Source organism: Martes martes, assembly GCF_963455335.1.
Source record: "Martes martes genome assembly, chromosome: 10".
Classification (NCBI taxonomy): domain Eukaryota; kingdom Metazoa; phylum Chordata; class Mammalia; order Carnivora; family Mustelidae; genus Martes; species Martes martes.
The window spans coordinates 73,814,635-73,834,397 of NC_137898.1; the positions used below are offsets into that span (position 1 = coordinate 73,814,635).

Consider the following 19,763-nt stretch of genomic DNA (forward strand, 5'->3'; position numbering starts at 1 on the left):
GAACATTAGTTTCTAGAGATATTAGTTTCTATTACTCAAAAGTGTATTAACTATTCCTTGAAGAGTCACAGGACACATTAGTAAATTAAAGTCTCTGGCAAGTACTAGTACCAATAAACCAGTTTAAATTTGAACAGATCTTTCCTCAAACATTTAACTAGAGAAATCCTTTTAAGAGCAGAACATGGAAAATGTATTGGAAGGATCTGGGGGGTGGGTAATAAAATAGTTGGCATCAGTCATCTGAAGATGAAGCAGACAGCTTAGCCAATGAGATACCCATTCTGGGATTAAACAGTCCTATTACTGTCCCTTAGGACAAACCCCAATCTCATTGGATCTCATCTGTAAACTTAGGAGAATCAATTCAATGCTTTCAGATTTATGAAGTTATCTTTTTTATCTAAAGGATTCATGTTTCCTTTCTAGCTCCCAGACGTATAAAAAGACCAAAGTTTGTAATTTACAAAGTAACAGACCAGATCAATAAAGATAAGTTACTTAAAATTAAAAATGAAGAGAACAAATTAGGGGCGCCTGGGTGGCTCAGTCGATTAATCATCCAACTCTTGATTTCAACTCAGTTAAGCATGAGATTAAGCCCCATAACAGGCTCTGTACTCAGGGGAGAGTCTACTTCTCTCTCTACCCCTGCCCCTGCTCAAACTCTCTCTTAAATAAATAAATAAAATCCTAAAAAATTTATTACAATTACAAAGGTCCCCCCCACCCACCAAAAAAAGGAGTACTTTAAGAAGCTATGATTTTCTGTCACTGGAATCAAATGAATAGAAGCTAGCTAACTGATTATCTGGATACTGTAAAGGAGATCTATGTATCAAGTAGGAGAGTTAAACAAATGGCTTTTATTTTCAGTGAATAGTTTCTGGACATTTGTAGTCTACTGTTAAGTGAGAAAAAAAAAAAAAAAATGAACGCTGCTCTAAAAGAAATCCCTGTCCAGTGTGGGAGACAGGATAAGCAGACAAATGCAACCTAGGGCATTAAGTGCTAAAAGAGAGCCAAGCTTGAGTGTTTTCCAGGTACATCAAAAGGCACCCTAACCTAGTTTTCAAGGACAGCTCAGCTAAGACCCAACATATTAGCCTCTATTACTACATACATTTCAGGAGTCAGGAAAAACAGGTTGGAAATGACTAAGCTAGTCAAAGCTTACTGGGCAAAGTCACTTGCCAAAATGAAGTACACTCTCTATTTGAATCATTCAAAGTATGAAGCAAAAACTATACTTGTTTCCTTACGAAAAGACATGCTTGTAGGTTTATTCTTATTACTTTTTATCTATGCATATTACATTTGTTATTTAGTTGCCTTTAAAATGAATGACTGCAGTGTACTGCCATTTCTAGATGAAACTGAGAGATCATTTTCATCCATACCCAGATGTGGTCAGAAATATACCATCTTGTATTCATTATCCTGTTGTTTCTAATGTAACTGGAAACACAATTCTATTTGTTTATGAGGGTTTCTCTAATTGAAATTGGATACTGTGCATTTTATTCTCATCATACAAGCTTCTACCAAATTTGGAAATAATGTAGCAAATGTTTTGAAATGCATATTTGAACAATCCAATCTTTTAAATTTGTTTTACTTTATAAATTCCTTTTTTTATTTTATAAATTCTTAATTGGACTGTTTTTTAACATTTCTTATTGAGTGACCTAACTACCATATTTTATGTGACTTGAACTGCCACAGGCTTTAGTTTCTATGAAACAATCTTAATTTCTCAGTTGTAGATTATGTTGAAAAATATTTAAGGACAGAGAGAGAGAGAAGACTCTATGTAACATTAAACAAATGAAAATCCAAGAAACATATTAACTAATAAAAAATAGTCATTATCACTAGAACATCTAAAAACATGCATGCTTTCCTCTGTCAGAAATGTGGTTTTGCCTAGGCCTAACGATGTTCAAAGATAGCTATGAGAGCGCCTGGGTGGCTCAGTGGGTTAGGCCTCTGCCTTCGGCTCAGGTCATGATCCCAGAGTCCTTGGATCGAGCCCCGCATTGGGCTCTCTGCTCAGCAGAGAGCCTGCTTCCCTCCCCTCTCTCTGCCTGCCTCTCTGCCTACTTGTGATCTCCGTCTGTCAAATAAATAAATGAAATCTTAAAAAAAAAAAAAAGATAGCTATGAAACAGTATTAGTCATAGATGTATTAGTAATATAAAACTAGGTCAAGTCTATTTGTAGAAAATGGTCTCTTATCCCTTGACATCCTTTGATTCTGCTTTGTTCTCTTACCTACTACTCGGTAGGGTCAATCAGATGCCCTCAAAGCTCTAGACTCATAGTTAGGGGTTCCAGGCTGGGTTTCAAGCTGAGAAGTGGATGGCTCACTCTGGCTAGCACACAATGTCTTTCATGAAATGATGTAGACTGAGACACTAAAATGAGGCTGACATGTTGATTTGGGATGAATTCCAGTTGTTTGTATCGAAAGAAACTCCACCAAAAAATATGTACCTGGGACCCTGCATGCCCTACAGGGAGCTGTACCTCACACCTGAGAAGCTTACTTTCCAGTGGAAAAGATTATACTTGTAAGGAAAGAAATTATTCTACAACATAGCACTTTACTATGTATCTTTAGGAAGGAACCAAGGCCAACAAAACAGACCAGCTCTGCCTACTGGAATCAGGGACGAATGTGTGTGTGATGGGGCATGTCTGCTGAGACTCAAAGGAGGAGTAGAAGTGGACTGGGTTTAAAAAGAGAGAAAGAGAGAATCAAGTAAGAGAGTAGACAAAAGTTAGGTGTTGCAAGAAGGGAATTATGGGATATCCAATAAGGGTGAAACGGGGACTCCTAGGGTACATGGGAAGCTTAATGAATCATACTGTTGGGTCACACCACAAAGACTCTCTAGGATGCAGCCAGGAAATTTGTGGGTTGTTTTTTTTTTTTTTAATTTGTGTTTTTAAGTATCATCTCTAGTTAGTCCAACACCATTCATGGGAACGTCATCCCACATTCATGGGAAACAGCATAAGGATGATGGGTTTTTATGCTCTATGGAGAGGTCACATGTTTCTGTACAAGTATTCATTATACTAAGCTTCTTAATGTAATGTCTTGGTCATATAAGAAATCTTTTTCTTTGTTTGAAAATTAAACTTTCAAACATTTTACATGTCCCAATGTTTCACCCAGACTTGGTGCTATAGAAGGTAATATTAAAAAAGAAAATATTTAAAAAGAATATAAAAAAAGAAAATATTAAAAAATTGATTCTTTCTGTAAAATGAATTCATATGAACCAAAACATATATTGAGTCACACATAAGGTTTTATTTTCTGTTTTTTCTCCTTCCTATTTCTCATCCAATTCTTAAAGCTTAAATTAAAAACATGCTTTCAATGAGCAAAGTTGTAAGCAAAACTAAAATTGTGTTCCTAAAGAGAAACCATGAAAGACCTTGTAAGTGGCAAACGTCATATATAAATAAACAGGAAAAAAACATATTTTATAAATCTAAGTATATAGTTGTGACAGGGAAGGGGAAAACACCAGAATTATTGCTATTTTTATCATAAAACTGATCGAAAAGAAAAACAATACATTTGACAGATCATGCCTCAGTCTTATATGCAATCCCGATCCTTAATGGGGTGTTTATGGTAGCCAAACCTATATGACAGACCCTATCAATAACCTAATCATCCTTATCCCTGAAATAATGTGCTAAAAAGCCCCCAAATGCAGTTTTTGGCTTTTGTCCTTACAAATGCAGAGTTGAGAAAAAGAAGAATTTTAGTAGAATTATACTAACATCAGGACAAAATTTTGAGATGTTTACATGTGCTTTAACAAATGAATAGTCTAGACTGAGATTTCATGGACAATATGCTTGAGAAGGAAAAGTAAATTACAGTTGAAAAAGGAAACACATTTCAAGAAAAATAACCGATTTTAATGACTGTTCATTCCTCCTCTTTTTATATAGGTTATAAGATCACCAAATGGCCTACTAAATTACTGAGTTATAAGAATTCCATTGATAATCAGAGTGCTTGCTGTTTCCTTCCAGCACCTTGAGGGTAGAAGTCTACTCCATGTGTATTATCTCCAGTACTACCTGCCACAGCCAGGGGCACAGAGTAGGTCCTCAATAACCATATGGCATTGCACTGCTGTTATTGGAAGAGCATATGGAAGGCAAATGCGTTTACTTCCTTTTACTCTTCATTCATTTGAACACCACTGTTTGCCTTGCCCCTCTGTTTTCATTGAAAAGTTGCAGTCAGAACAGTTGTTCTGACTGCAAATTTTCCACATTATATTTTAACATACATTGAATTGCTGTGTAGTTCGATGATGCTTATTCTCAAAGATTTGCCTGAATCTTCAGAAAGAGCAATGAAAAACAACTTACCAGTTGTGAAGAGAAGTTTTCTAGGATCCTGAGAAAAAGGGAAAAAAAATTGACTGAAAAACAAAATATTGACAATGTAAAATTCTACAAAGAACCTTCTGGGTATGTGATCCATTAGGCATTTAAGACACTATTCTCTCAGTGGAAATGAGAAATTCAATCAGGTTTCATAATGTTTTCATGCAACACAGGTTCTGGAACCAGGATATTTTGGGGGGGGGGGTGTGTCCTGCCTCCGTCACTTACAAGCAAGTTTCAGAAATTCCCTAATTGTTTCTCACCTGAAAAATTAAAAATATCTACCCCAGGGGTGCCTGGGTGGCTCAAATGGTTAAGCGTCTGCCTTCAGCTCATGTCATGATCTCAGGTCCTGGGATTGAGCCCCACATCCAGTTCCACAATGGGTTCCTCACTCAGTGGGGAGTCTGCCTCTCCCTCTTCCTCTGCCTTCCCCCTGCTCATGCACAAACTCTCTCTCAAATAAACAAAATCTTTAAAAAAAGAGAACACAGAGAAGACTGTCCTTCTGAGATAGAAAGAGCACTGAATAAAAGTCAGAAAATGTAGACTTTCATCTTAATGGGTAATTACAAGCTATTAACAGTGGCCTGAAGCCTACCCTTTGACCATTTGAAACTCAGTATCTTTGACTGTAATGTTTTACACCTACAAGATGTTGAGACAGTGAAAATCAAAAGTGAGAAAGTATATAGGGAGGGTTGTCACTATAAATTCAGTGCAAAGAATACCAACTGAATACTTACAATGTTTCAAGTACCATGCAAAATAGTGATGATACTCAAATACAGAGAATAGGTTTCTATTACTCAGAATTGTAAAAAGTAATATTGCTAGTGTAATCTGTCCTTTAAACTACATCTTTCACAGTGAAATAGACCTCAGGCAACTCCCTTTCTATCTCTGGAAAACTGAGGTCAATCCCCAGGAGATCTGTGGATTTGTTTTTCATCCTAATGGTGCGTAGTATTGCACAACTTTGGAAATTCTTTCCTAGGCCTCCATTGCTCTGGAATCAGACCAGCCCGTATCCAAAGTGGGAAGCCATTCATATGAAATAATTTCAGAAGCCACCTTCAGAAAGGGTGGCTTTCTAAGGGCCACCTGCCTAGCAAGAGCTCCTCATCCCACTGGGGCCAGATGACTTCTACCTCTGCCATTAGGATGCAGCTCAAGGGTAACCTAGAGGAACCTAGTATATAAACAACTAGTGAAAATACAAGACCAGCTGAACAAAGTGGTAGTACCAGAAATATGGATACCAGAACAAATAGCCGTGGGAACTCAGAAGACAGAACAGTTACTACTGCCCACGAGTGGAGACGGAACGTGAAAGTAAGAGACAGTTTCGAAGGTGACAGCACGAGGCAGATTCAGCTAGGCCATCAAGAACGTGCCACCCTGGGGCGCCTGGGTGGCTCAGTGGGTTAAAGCCTCTGCCTTCGGCTCAGGTCACGATCTCAGGGTCCTGGGATCGAGCCCCACATCGGGCTCTCTGCTCAGCGGGGAGCCTGCTTCCTTCCTCTCTCTCTGCCTGCCTCTCTGCCTACTTGTGATCTCTCTCTATTGAATAAATAAATAAAATCTTAAAAAAAAAAAAAAAAAAGAACGTGCCACCCTGGAGCTGGAGGCTGGGTCATTAGAAATCTGGAGAAGATAGAGAGCACAAAGCAAAGGACAACAGGGTGCGTGGCACAAATCAGTCTTTCTCAAAGACAACTCAAGGAAGGCTATACCTGTTTATGCATGCAGTGTGTGTGTGTGTGTGTGTGTGTGTGTGTGCATGCCTGTGTGTGTGTGTGTGTTTTCATCCTCCTCTAGCACACTGTCTGATGCCTACTAAGGGCTGAAAAACATTTATTAAAATAAAGAAGAGGGAGAAAAAAAAGAAAGAAAGAAGGAAGGAAACAAAGAAAGGGGAAATAAAAATTTAAACAATGAGTTACTATTTTTCATCTGTCAGACTGGCAAAAATTAAAGAAAAACAAAAACAAATGAGGGGCAGATACAAGCATTCTGACAAACTTGGTAGAAGTGTGTCAACTAATGAAGCCTTTTTGAAAGACAACAAGGCAATGTCCTTCAAAACTAAAAATGCACATAGCTTTGAAACCAAATTCTACTTCTAGGAATCTGCCTAGCGGAAGCATATAAAAAATTAATTTATTGGAATGTGGTTCATGACAGAAACTCAAAAACAACCTAATCATCTGTAAATAAGGAAAGGGCTAAAAATAAACCATCGCACATTAAGCTGAAGAGAGTGATAGATCTATACTTTCTGATACAGCAAGCTACAGTCCATGTAATTATGGAAACAAGAAAACTGCTAAGGACTAGGTTTCATAAAATGCCCCTCAAAATATAAGAGAACAGAAAGTTATTAGCTGTGGCTACTTTTGGAAGAGAAGCTTTCACTTTCAAACTTCATTTGCTTGAGGGTTTTAAGGTATTTTATTTGGGGTACATATCCTTCATAGAATGAAAGAAAATAACTAAAAACCTATGATTAAAATTTTGGAATACTTTACAATATTCCAAGTATACAACATTAAAATGAGAGAACCATTTTAGTTCTTAAAGACCCAAGATGACAAAAACAAAAGAGAGAGAAGCAAAGAAGGAAAAATAAAGAGGCAGGTCCACAGCAGACATAGGAAACAAAGATGTCCACGTCCTGTGGGCTGAGGGGGATAGAGGAAAGGGGGGAAGGAGTGGGAGACAGAAACGGTGGTGTCTCCAGTTCTGGGTTCTGGATCATTACGTATGAAGAGCTTCTGGAGGACCTGGTGTTTTCAGTGGCTCTTAATGCTGAGTGCTCACTCCAATTAGCTGGTGAACTTTTAAAAAATATCAACGTCTGACCCCAACCCAGACCAGTTACATCATATTGGTGTTTTTAAGAATACTAGAGTCTTATCAAAGGACTTATGAAAGGCTGCTGGCGATTTTGGTTTCGTGATTTGTTTCTGTGTTCATTGTTAGTTTTCTCTATTTTATTCCAGGAAGGATATCAGGCACATAATCATAGCAGTATGAATCTCGGTAACTCCGGTGACACATGGAAGAGAAGACAGAGTAGGGGAGATGGAGAACAATCTTAGAAAGTCCCTGCCAGACTTAGCGGAACAGGGCGGGGAGATTCAGCTCCATTCCCAGCAGTTTTTGATGTAGTCTTGGCGTGAAGGAAAGGCAGACTGAGGACAGGATGAAGTCCTGAGCGAAAGAGAGCTAACGTGTGTTCATTAGGCTCTACCCCGGCACCCTGCACATACAATTTCATCTCAGGGGTGCCACCCCCTGGAGAAAAGCAACCCTAAGTCAGATATTGCACGCTACAGGACTCAGCTCAAGTTCACCTGTATCAAGGATTAAAACAAAACAAAACAGAGGAACACTAAAACTCAGTGAAGTTTTTTAAGTCAAATAAACAGATGATTCAAGATCCTCAAAGAGTCAACCTGCTTTTCTGCCCTTCCCCTTCCCCACCCCCAAGAACAGCATCTGACTTATTAAAAAAACAAAAACCAAAATAAATAAATAAATAACATAAAAAAAACAAAAAACAAAAACAAACTTGTGCCCGTAAGGACACTGTGGACAGTCTCCACTGGATGGGAACCAGACAACGCTGCTGGGAGGCAGGAGGCAGGCCTGAGTGGCCCCCATCTGAACGCTGCAGAATATAAAAGTAGATACTCTCGAACTCCCATTTTCAGCAGGAGACACTGTGAAATAGTAATTACCTGTATTTTCTATTGAAAAGGAACAAAACTCAACTTGACAACTGCATTTTAAAAGCACTCAAAAGGAGCGGCAAGGTATAAATTTTCCATGAAAATCACAGACCTTCATTAGTGGGCTCACGACAAGTGAAAGGAGCTCACCCACCTCATCTCGGTATCTTGCTGCGTTCAGTTCAGCAAAATCCTCGCTGAAGTTCACTGAGAAGTTGAGGGCGTTTACCAGATGGGCAGCCACGTGCACACCTGCAAAATCACATGAGGCTCAGATCAATAGGATTTCCATATACGCTCCACGAAGAGGACTCCCTTCCTCTCCCTAAGTTAACACAAGGTCCAAACTTTGACAGCTACCTGATCAATAAAGTATTAAATTGAAAAGGGAAAGTTTAAAGACACCAAAAGTCTTGATTACAGACACCTGGGTATTAGAAATCATGTAAAGAAATTGAATTTTCAAAGGCTAGAATTAAACAACTAGCAAGTCAGGGTTAGGAAACAACATGTTCCAGTGTGTGATAATATGGTCATGTATATATTTATTTTAAAAGTTCCTGGATATTTGAGTTTTTCTACATTTTTCACCTCTCCTCTAGCTCCAATCTGTTGTAAGTCTTGTACACTTCAACCTAAAGTAGAGGCTCACCAAAAGACTTTCAGCCAGTTAAAATTTCTCACAATCCATAACTTTAAGAAGTAATTTCCTAAATTTCCTAAACCCCACAGCAAAAGTGTTGGTAATCACTTCACTGGGATTAAAAACTCAGGAAAATAAGAATTATCATTTAATCACCACCTTACACTGGCAGAGTAAAGAGAGAGCTCAACCAAGGCAGAGCTCACACAGAGGATGAAAGTATTAGGAAATTACAAGAGAGTTGAAGAAAAATTCATTTTGGCACAGCCAAGAAGAAGGAAAATTATCCTGAGGAGGCTGGGCAAGGAAGGAGTAAATGAACGTGTGCATTGGACGAGAATGCCTTCTCCCTTCCCAACCTCTTCTTGCAGGAAAAATAGGTTCTGAATTAACAGTACATTACAATGTACTAGAAAGGATGACAGATAATTAACTGGAAATCTGGTTTTCTTGGCCATACTGCATGGCTACCAACACCTCAGGTTAGTTCTCTGTAAAATGACAATGACAGAAATAGGAGACTTAATGAGATAAGTGACCTGAACTTGGCTAGTGAACCATTACAGTCCATACCAATATAGGGCGTGGAGTTATTCAACAGAAAACGTGCACAGAAACTGGAAAACTTTACAGTCCTTTCCAACCTAGCACGTGAGATGTAGGTATACCAAGAGTCCTGAAGGACTCACAAAGGACAAACAGAAGTGAGAGAAGGACTAGAATGCTAACGAACTCCAAAGTTAAAGGATTGGTAAGCTCCTGCCAGAGTCAAATTAGAGGAAGGAAAAAGGTCTCATAAAAAGTGGACAGGAAGTTAGAAGGGGGTTAACTAACAAGCAAGGACACAGTTCTAAGGAAATTTTTAAGAGGCAGTCCAGGAGGGATTCGACTATGGCATAGGCATAAAAGATTATTTAAGAAGAACAGTCTGTGTCATGTCATGCTTTATCATGTCTAAAATGTGTAACTTCATTTTAAATCAAAGGTTTATATGTTAACTACATGTTTGGGGCTCCTTCTTTCTGAATTTTTCTGGGGAAAAAAAAAAAAAAGCCCTAGGTTTCAGTTGTCTGAGATACACCCTTAAGGGATATATTTACTTTCTTTAAAGGACTTTCAGGTCAAAAGAAATTGGGCCTTCTAATTTGGGGCAGCAAAGAGAAAGCCAGGCTGGACATTTTGAGTAGATTTTTCTGGTTTAATTCTCTCAACAAAACAATGAAGTGGGTAGAAACATCCCTTTGTCACAGAAGGTCAGAAGAGGCCACCCAGCTAAGGTCAGACAACTAGCGAGTGGCAGAATGAAACTGTCTGGAATGCATGTTCATTCATGGCAAGACTCTACACGATCTCAGTCTTTTGGTTGTTCTCCAGTTGAACCAGAATATTTGGACACAACTAGAGTGTAGCACAAACCAAGTTACAAATGTGTCCACATTCCCAGACCCTCCCGCTTTCCTGACCTTTCACTCCCTCTGTTCTAACCCAGCCCTGACCCTGGCCACACACTTGGTCCTCATCTCATTCTGGACTCTTACTCTGTCCCCAGCCTCTTGAGTGGTATGGAGTCCTGATCCCACCCGAGCCTCTCCCCATCTCTTGCCTCCAGAGGCGGGACCCACCAATAAAATGTCCAGGGACAAAACAGTGCAGATGCCTGTTTCAACAATACTTGGCAACTTTTTAAAAGTAGAGAGCTTAATGACCTCTCAATAGTGGCTGCACGAAGACATGCCTAATTCAAAGTAGCCATATATACATATCCAGACCAAATGTCCCTGGTGTCAAAACAGCTCTGTCCTATCAAATCATGACTAGAGGAAAATGTCAGGCGCTATGCCACTGAGATAATTAACCCCTGAGTTTTTAAATTATAAAAAATTCCATCCTAAAAACTTCCTATGGGCAATCTCATACGGTCAATCATTTTATGATTAAAGCAACAGCAAATCAAGGACCAGAGAGCTTATGTCACACAATAAGGTAGAAAGGCCGTTGGGGATAGATCCTACACAACCTTGTCTCCAAAGTCCATATACTTAATTAAGGTGTTTATCACTTGCTGTTCCAAAATTTGAAAAATATCACATAAATATTCAGGATAAAAACTTATTTTAAAATGACTCTTTTAAAAAGCTAAAAGACTCTTGCTTGATATTTTAACTTGGAACTGAACATTTGACATTTAATACCAAGAATTAATATCAAAGAAATATTTATCAAATATACTATCAAATGGAATCACATTCTATGAATGTACATTTCACACTCAAATTTGTATGCATTTAAAGTCTTATCATATCTTTATTTTTAAACCTTAAAAACATTTATTCTGAAAAAAAAATTTATTCTGTTTCTTTTAGTCTACCTAAATGAAAGTATTTACTTATAAAAAACAATTATTAACAGCTTGAAGGCCAACTCTCATATATTATAATGTGAAAACTATATCTATAATGTGTTAAGACATGCTCATTTTCTGTAGAGCCATTAGGCAACTCTCTTTAAGCACATGGAAAAGAAAGAGAAAGATATGGAATGAGAAAATCACAAGTTGGTGACAGCAAATAATTTACAGAGCCACAAAAATGCCATTCATAAAATGTGTTCTAATGTAGTATTTTCACATCTTTTGGTTTTCTCACCTGAAAAAATACAGATAGTCACACCACAGGTTATATGGAATGTTCGGCTTTTATCCAACAATCTTCTGGTTCTCCTGCTTGGAACCTAAATAAAATGCAGTGTGGTGAAAATGAAACAGGGAATAAGATATGTGTACAAAGCTTTTCTCTTTTTTTTCTTTTTTTTTTTTTTAAGATTTTATTTATTTGACGAGAGAGGGAGAGATCACAGGTAGGCAGAGAGGCAGGCAGAGAGGGGGGAAAGCAGGCTTCCTGCTGAGCAGAGAGTCCAATGCGGGGCTCAATCCCAGGACCCTGAGATCATGACCTGAGCCAAAGGCAGAGGCTTAACCCACTGAGCCACCCAGGTGCCCCCAAAGCTTTTCTCTATAGCATTGTTCATGATATCAAAGTTTTAGAAATATGACAGAGGCCTAGGAATTAAAACCTGGTGAGATAATTATGATATATCTAATCAGTGGAACACTTAAACCATTACAGAGAATGGGAGAAGACTTGTTATTTATATGGAAATATGTGTCATATATATGGCTAGGTAAAAGAAGGATAACACAGAAACTATACTATAGTCCTATGTTGTTTAAAATTAATGGCATTCTATGCAAATCTGTAATCTGTGGTTGTTTTAGCACAGTATTAGGAGAAACTTTCACTGATTACTTATTTCTGGAATGTTTGAGTTGTACACTCTAGATGATTTCCTTCTGTAGTCAAAAACTAAGATGATTTTTAAATGAAGCAATTCCATCTATGGGTTTAAATGCCTTCTTGATCTTATAAAGAAATAAAATGTCAAGCATCTTTGAATACCTATGTTTCACATCAGGGGACCACTCTTTAAGACTTATTTAAATACTGAGAGACTTAGGTGGGCACTGTTCCTGCCGTTTATCTTCTCTTTCTTCACACCAAGCCAATAGCCAGCCATAGGAATCAGAACCTAGCATTTTACAATGGTAGGCAACCTAGAGAAAGAGTTATTTCCACAAATTACTGCATTAAAAGTAGAGTTTCTAAATATAATTACTGAAAAGTTTGAGAAGTTTTACTGCAGTAAATCCACTCAGATGAACCACACAGAACATCCAAGTGACCTCATACAAACAGCTTCTTTTAGCATATCAGTATTAATTCTGCAGTGCCTTATTATTTCGACAGAGAAAAGGAATACACACACACAGTGACAGCCGAAGACAAAAAAATATTTTGTTGAGTTTTAATTTCCAAAGTGCTTTACTTCATTTTACAACATCACTCATGACATCACATCTTAACCAAGACATCTCCGAGACTACTACACAGCTTAAAACATGCATGTGTTTGAAAAGGAGATAAATCACCACCAACACCAGTAGTCACACTATATTTTGCTCCAAGTGCACAGAGCTCTCGCTTCTAGGTTGCTTACCTGGTCTTAAATAATTGAGAACACAGGATCTCAATGAGGCAAAATCTCAGAAATGGGACCGATCTTAACTCTGCCATTTTGCTAGTCTCATGACATTGGTCAAGTTCCTGAACCTCTCTGTGCCTCAGTTCTTCATCGACAAGACCCACAGAATCATTGTGAGGATTCATACTTACCTCCATGGAATGCTTAGCACCGTGTCTGATAACACTATTAATAGCCATTTCTATTACCCAGCGCCTCTATCTAGCATTGCAGAAGAGCTCACTGATCATCGTGACAGGTGACACGGTTTTGACAATCGTCTGGTAGATGACAGCAGATGCCGGAAGTCAGTCTATTAGAAGGTCAGACCAGGAAAACTAAGTAGTACTAACTTGCCGCCGTTCCACTTGATTTTGATCCTAGCATCTGTGACCTGGATTTTTTGTTCTTACCTTCTGGGATCCTCGAAGGTAAGCCAGGAGCGTCCGACACACAGGTAAAAGGATAAGGCTGCAGTTGAGGTTAAGAACAGATGCGGAGGCTCTGCTTAGACACAATCCTAGCTGAACAAATAAGGCAAGAGTCAAAACACAGTCAAGGCAAAGACAGACTCCAGACTTGCTGCAGACCTCACTCTGCTTCTTTTTGAAGGATCATGCCAAAACCCCAATTTCTTTGAGAATCTTGAACAACTGTCTCCTTCCCACTCACCAAAAACCCCAAAAAGAAACGGGTCTCTTTCTGCTCTGCACTGCCATAAAACTTAGTCTCCCCTCATTTCTACTAGTGTTATAAACACCCGAGTGAAGTCAATTTTTTGTTGGGCCCCCCATTGTGGGTAGGAAGGGCCCTCCAGACCCTTGGTATATTATAAGGCACCCCCACACTGCTGCCCTTGGATCCTCTTTTCAATTTCAATTTCAAATAAAGCTTTTTAATTTGTGTTCTCTCTAGAACACTCTGACTACACAACCTCCTCCCAAACCACTGCCTGCCCGCCTTTCAGCTCTTCACCCTACTGACTCTCCCCGTCTTTCAGGTTTTACCTTGAGTGCTGCACCTCTAGCATTCTTCTGCGACCCAAACCTAGGAGGGTTGCAGATCGGAGGTGTCCCATACAAAGATAATCGTAACCACATTATGCAATATTTTCTTTTCCAAAGAATCAGAACCCACAGTGTGGAGGCTATACTTTCCGGCAACTAATTCAAAATCAAACTCTTGCTAAATTGTCATCTGCTATTGTCTGGTACTACCTACATTCTTCATATAAATAGTGTATCACATGAAAACAAGAGATGGGGTCATATCTGTCCTCTTGTCCTAAAATTAACATAAAAGTACTTTATTTTAAGGATATTGACTAAGAAATACATATAAGTCAGATGCTTTTCTTATCTTAAAATTATTCACGCTCCTGAGATTTCCAGCTTAACTTCTGGCAAAATAGCAACTCTGTTACAAAATGTTTGTTGTCAGCACATGAAGTATTGCTCCTGAAGGGGAGATGGGGTAATAAGTCATGTCAGGAAAGCAATAATTTTCATTGACTTATATAAAAAGTAATTAATATTTCCAGTTAGGCTATTTCTACTCCATGAGTTAGAAAACCTTAGGGATATATTGCAATGAATATACTAGTAAGTAGACAAATAGAAATAATCCCCTCTAGACTATCTAAAAAAACGCTAAATATGATATTCTCACTTTATGCAGCAAAGTTATTATCATTTCAGAGTGATGGGTTTTGTTATCTAGACCTCCAGAGAAATAGAATAATTGTTATTTCTTTGATCTGGCATCTGCCCATGATAAGAAAATTTTAGCTCAGGGGATTTTAGATGATAATTTTATCGGCAATTTTAATGTACCTGAACAATAATTCATTTAAAATGTATCAGCAAAAAATCTCTCGTATAAGTGTAGGACTTAAGAGATACAAATAAATGACCCAATTTTCTTTTCTAGTTCAATGATTTAAAGAAAATTCTCCTATTGTTCATTTTCTAACCATTTATTGCGTGTCTGGAAGTGTTTTATTGCTGTGCTTACATTAAATCACATAGTAATCTAATTCAGAGTGGCTCTAAGTGTCCCCTTAGGACAGACGGAGTTTATCTTGGCGTTCCATTTCTTCCTTAACGATGCTGTAAAATCTACCCAGAAGTCTTACCAAAGACTCATTTCCTCATGTATGCTTGTTCCGGAATATGCTTAGTTTCTCAACTAAGACGAAAATTTCTCTTTATTTAGGTTATCAGAGTACAAAACTCCCTCGTTCCAAAGCAATGGGGAAAGTAAGGAACTTGGAGACAGGTCGCAGTCAAGTGGTGCAGTCATAGGATCTCCCGTGATCTACTTACTACGTGGGTGACATCCTACAGCGAAGAGCATTTGTTTTACCTAGTCCCTATTAGCGCGTGACCCCTGTAAGTATCAGCTCCCTCAAATGTTCACTAAAAAGAAAGGGCTGCCCCACGTTATGTGGCCGGGTCCACTCTGTGACTGATTCATGTCACCATTCCTAGAGCTCTTAACCGCTACTCTACTCTATCAACTTCATTCAAGTCTGTTGTCACTAGATGGCAGTATTACTTTCACGTTTAGAATCCTACCTGTCAAGGTCTCTAGAACATAATAAACTGAGAATTCCACATGCAATTTTAAAACTACAAATATATTTTAGATGAGCATATACAAATAAAACATAGCTTACTCCTTTTTATGGACTGAATGTCTGCCCCCCCTCAAGTTCATATGAAATCTAATGTCAAGAAAAAAAAGGAAAGAAAGAGAGAAAGAGAGAGAGAGAGAGAGAGGAGGAGGAAGAGAAGAAAGGAAAGGAAAGGAGAAGGAAGGAAGGAAGAGGGATGGAGGGAAGAAGGAAGGAAAAAGAAGGAAGAGAGAGAGATCACAAGTAGGCAGAGAGAGAGGGGGAAGCAGGCTTCCCGCTGAGCAGAGAGCCTGATGAAGGGCTCAATCCCAAGACCCTGAGATCATGACCTGAGCCAAAGGCAGAGGCTTAACCCACTGAGCCATCCGGGAGCCCGAGAAGGAAGAGAAAGAAAGGAAAGAAGGAAGGAGGAAAGAAAAAGAAAGGAAGGAAGAAAGAAAGAAAGAAAGAAAGAAAGAAAGAAAGAAAGAAAGAGGAAGGGAGGGAGGGAGGGAGGGTGGAAAGAAGGGAGAAAGGGAGGGAGGGAGGGAAAGGAAGAAATCTAATGTCACAGTATTTGGGAGCTTTGGGGAGGTAACTGTGTTTAGATAAGATCATGAGAGTCGGGCCCCCATTGCAGGATTAGTGTCCTTGTAAGAAGAGGAAGAGGCCACAACTCCCCATAGACTCCGTGTCAGGAAACAGCAAACCTGGAAAAGGGCTCTCATCAGACACCAAATCTGCTGGCGCCTTGATTCTAAACTTCCCAGCCTCCAAAACTGAAATAAATGTTCTCTTAGCCACCTGGTCTACAGTATTTTGTTAGAGAAGACTGACCTAATGCAGTCCCAAAGAACATCATAAGAACATATGCCATTTGAAGCAAGTTATAAAAGAATATAACATCTGGGTATAACAAGTGCATGGCAATTTTCCTAAAATCTCAAACACATGGTTTCTTATCTTAAATCTACTACTTAATAACTATTCATCTTGAGCTAGCTAACTGTCCTTTTCTGTCAAATTAAGAAGGATAAATGTTCTTATCTATAAAATTAATATAATATATATGATACAGTAATCCTAGTTCTTAGAACTTTTGTGAGAAGTAAACCCAGTCCAAAATATGCAGGCACTATATAAAAATAATTTATTGCCTTAGGGTCACAATATCACATCCTTTCTCTGAATGTTCTCCTCTGTGCTTCTATAGTAAGTTCCACTTACATTATTCACTCAATACATATTTATTGTGATATGCATATATCCCAAGGCACCAGGAGCTCAATCATGAACAAAAAACAGAGAATGCCTGTTCCTAGGATGTTTATATTCTAGTAGGGAAAACAGACACGAATCACATAGCTACATAATCAAACGTAAATTCTAAAATGATCAATGCTATGAATAAGAAATACAGAGCATGAGCATGTGTAACAGGAAATGAAAGCCAAATAAGGTCATGATTAAGTGAAAAGTGAACTGAGATTTTGAGGGTGAAAGTACAAGTCACTCAAAAATAAGAAAGACACCCATACAGAAAAAAAACAGCATGAGAACTGATGCAGTGAAGGGGAGCGTAGTTTACATATGAAAATTTAATAGTAGCTCAGTGTGGTTGGATTGGAAATGGAAGGTGATTCCAACATAAACCTGGAGAAGGGGGAGGCCTGCTGGATTGTGTAGGTCATATTAAGAATGCATGTCTTGGGGCACCCGAGTGGATCAGCCTGCTAAGTGGGTGCCTTCGGTTTAGGTCACGATCACGGGGTCCTGGGATGGAGCCCTGAGCCGGGCTCGTCACTCAGCAGACAGCCTGCTTCTCACTCTGCCTGTCGCTCCCCCTTCTTGTGCTTTCTCTGTCTCTTTCTTTGACAAATAAATAAATAAAATCTTTTTTTTTTTTTAAGATTTTATTTATTTGACAGAGAGAGACATAGTGAGAGAGGGAACACAAGCAGGGGGAGAGGGAGAGGGAGAAGCAGGCTTCCCACTGAGCAGGGACCCCAATGCGGGGTTCTATCCCAGGACCCTGAGATCATGACCTGAGCTGAAGGCAGAAGCTTTAACCCACTGAACCACCCAGGCGCCCCATAAACCCTATATTCTTTTTTTTTTTTTAAGATTATTTATTTATTTATTTGACAGACAGAGATCACAAGTAGGCAGAGAGGCAGGCAGAGAGAGAGGAGGAAGCAGGCTCCCTGTCGAGCAGAGAGCCCGATGCGGGACTCGATCCCAGGACCCTGGGATCATGACCTGAGCCGAAAGCAGAGGCTTTAACCCACTGAGCCACCCAGGTTCCCTAAACCCTATATTCTGACATGTTTCCTTCTCAATTTTGCTTTGGCTAAAAATTTTACATTCATGTTTTCCACATCTTCACCTAGGTTCTTGACAATGCTATTAAAGTATATCAAAACCCTGTTGAAATTGTTGACCTGCAAACTACCTTTTCCAGTAAATTAACTTTCAAATGAACATTTTGCTCTCAAATGGGAATTTTCTCAACAATTTTGAGGAAATATGACATTCTACATGTAAACATCTATGCAACATCCTTGTTTAAAGGGATTTGAAAAGGCCAGAGAAGTATTAAAAGTAAGTTTCAATAACTGGTCATTTTTCTGTAGCTACCTCTCAGTGAGTCAACAATTAGTCAACTATTTCCAGGAAAAAAAATAAAAATTACCATAGAGGTTTATAACAAATTATTTTATATTCTGGATTGGTATTTTGTGTTTGTCTAAAACTATGTAAATTTGTACTCATTAAGTCAATTTTGTTGATTCTTTTAAATCAAACCAAATGAAGCCTATACAACCCCTAATTCTCACATATTTTATAGCCACAGAACTATAGCTCGTTTATGGGGCTTTACACACCATCTGGCCCAACCTTCTTTTTGCCACTATTCACATGCTGCTTTGGAAAGAAACAGGGATTAGAACCCAGGCCCGCCTCTAGGCTATCTGACATTTCCTAAGAACACATCACTCCCCAGAACAGAGATGTGAATCCAGACATCTTGCCTAGTGCACTTTCCAAACCATAATACTTCCTTACTCTTTCAGTTGTTTACCTGTTATCCCACCAGTATTTTTCCCTGTCATTTTGTGTAACTCTTTACAGAATATTTTCCTATTCTGACTGAACACTGAAATCACTGGATGGACTATTTAAAAATAAACACATCTCCGCTGTACTTTCTGAAATTTTCATTCTTTAGATCTGGAGAAGGGGCCCCAGGAGGTACACCCAGGCTTGGCAACCACTGTTTTAGAATGCACTTCAAAGTCAAACAAACCTGAGTTTAAAACACCTTTATGAGCTGTGTGGCCTGATGCATTTTCTTACCGTGTCTCATTTTCCTCATCTATAAAATAAAAACAATACATCAACCTCAACGAGTTATTGTGAGTATTAAGTATATATAGTACCTAGTGCAGTGCCCAGCATCTAGCAAAAAGTCAACAAAAGCTATTATCATAATCCCGGTCCCTGGCCATCCACTAACCTGCTCTAGTTTCAAAATGTAGGTGTTCTTAAGGCATGCCTTCCTACAAGTAACTTCTTCTTAGTCTGTCTTTCCATCCTTAGCTCTGAAGAATTAAGATTCTAGTTGCAGCTATGGGAGCTGAGCTTTATTGCACTTGGCTGATTCTAAAGATTTCAAAAAAAGTTCTAAGCAATTAGTGAGTGTTCAATAACCTTAAGGTGGTTGAATGAATGAGTCTATGAGAAGATCCTTCAGTCTCCTCATTTTGGAAATTAAGAAAAAAATAACCAAGACCAAAAGTGATCACCCAAGAAATGTAGTTTACGTCTAGTGTTAGACTCAGACCTGTTCTCTCCATAGTACCATATTGCCCAACAATGAAAACTCTGCCTCCATTTCCCCAACTGCCACCATTCTTGAGACTAGGATTTACTCGATGGAACTACACGCCCAATTTAAAGAAAATCTTTAGGGCCACTGTAGCTCTTTGATGAGTCTGTATAGGTCATCTACTCCAAAACTTTTTGTACCAACTTATATTAAAAGTCTGTAAATAAGCCAAATTGATGATCCCATAGGGCCCACTGGCCATCCTTTTATAATTAATGTAGCTCCTGGAGGTATTACCGGATTAATCAGCTCCTCTTCTAAATTGTCACCACATATCTTCACTCACTGTACCTAGCTCGTGGTGTTTCTCGCTATTCCTTCTATTTGTGAAGGCATCCCACCTCTTCCAACCTTTATTTCCTTTCGAGTACTTGAGAT

At 38.8% G+C, this 19,763-nt stretch overlaps 1 protein-coding gene across 1 annotated transcript in view; it reads right to left on the minus strand.

The window, feature by feature from the left end:
• The window catches only part of NOX4 (NADPH oxidase 4), a 161,155-nt gene that overhangs the window by 121,298 nt on the left and 20,094 nt on the right, over positions 1-19,763 (minus strand). Inside the window, exons 4-7 of the mRNA XM_080816132.1 lie at positions 13,296-13,406; positions 11,451-11,535; positions 8,317-8,414; positions 4,408-4,435 (exon numbers count right to left, since the gene is read on the minus strand). Of these exons, the coding sequence (XP_080672258.1) occupies positions 4,408-4,435; positions 8,317-8,414; positions 11,451-11,535; positions 13,296-13,406 (322 nt within the window). The remainder of the gene's footprint in view (positions 1-4,407; positions 4,436-8,316; positions 8,415-11,450; positions 11,536-13,295; positions 13,407-19,763) is intronic.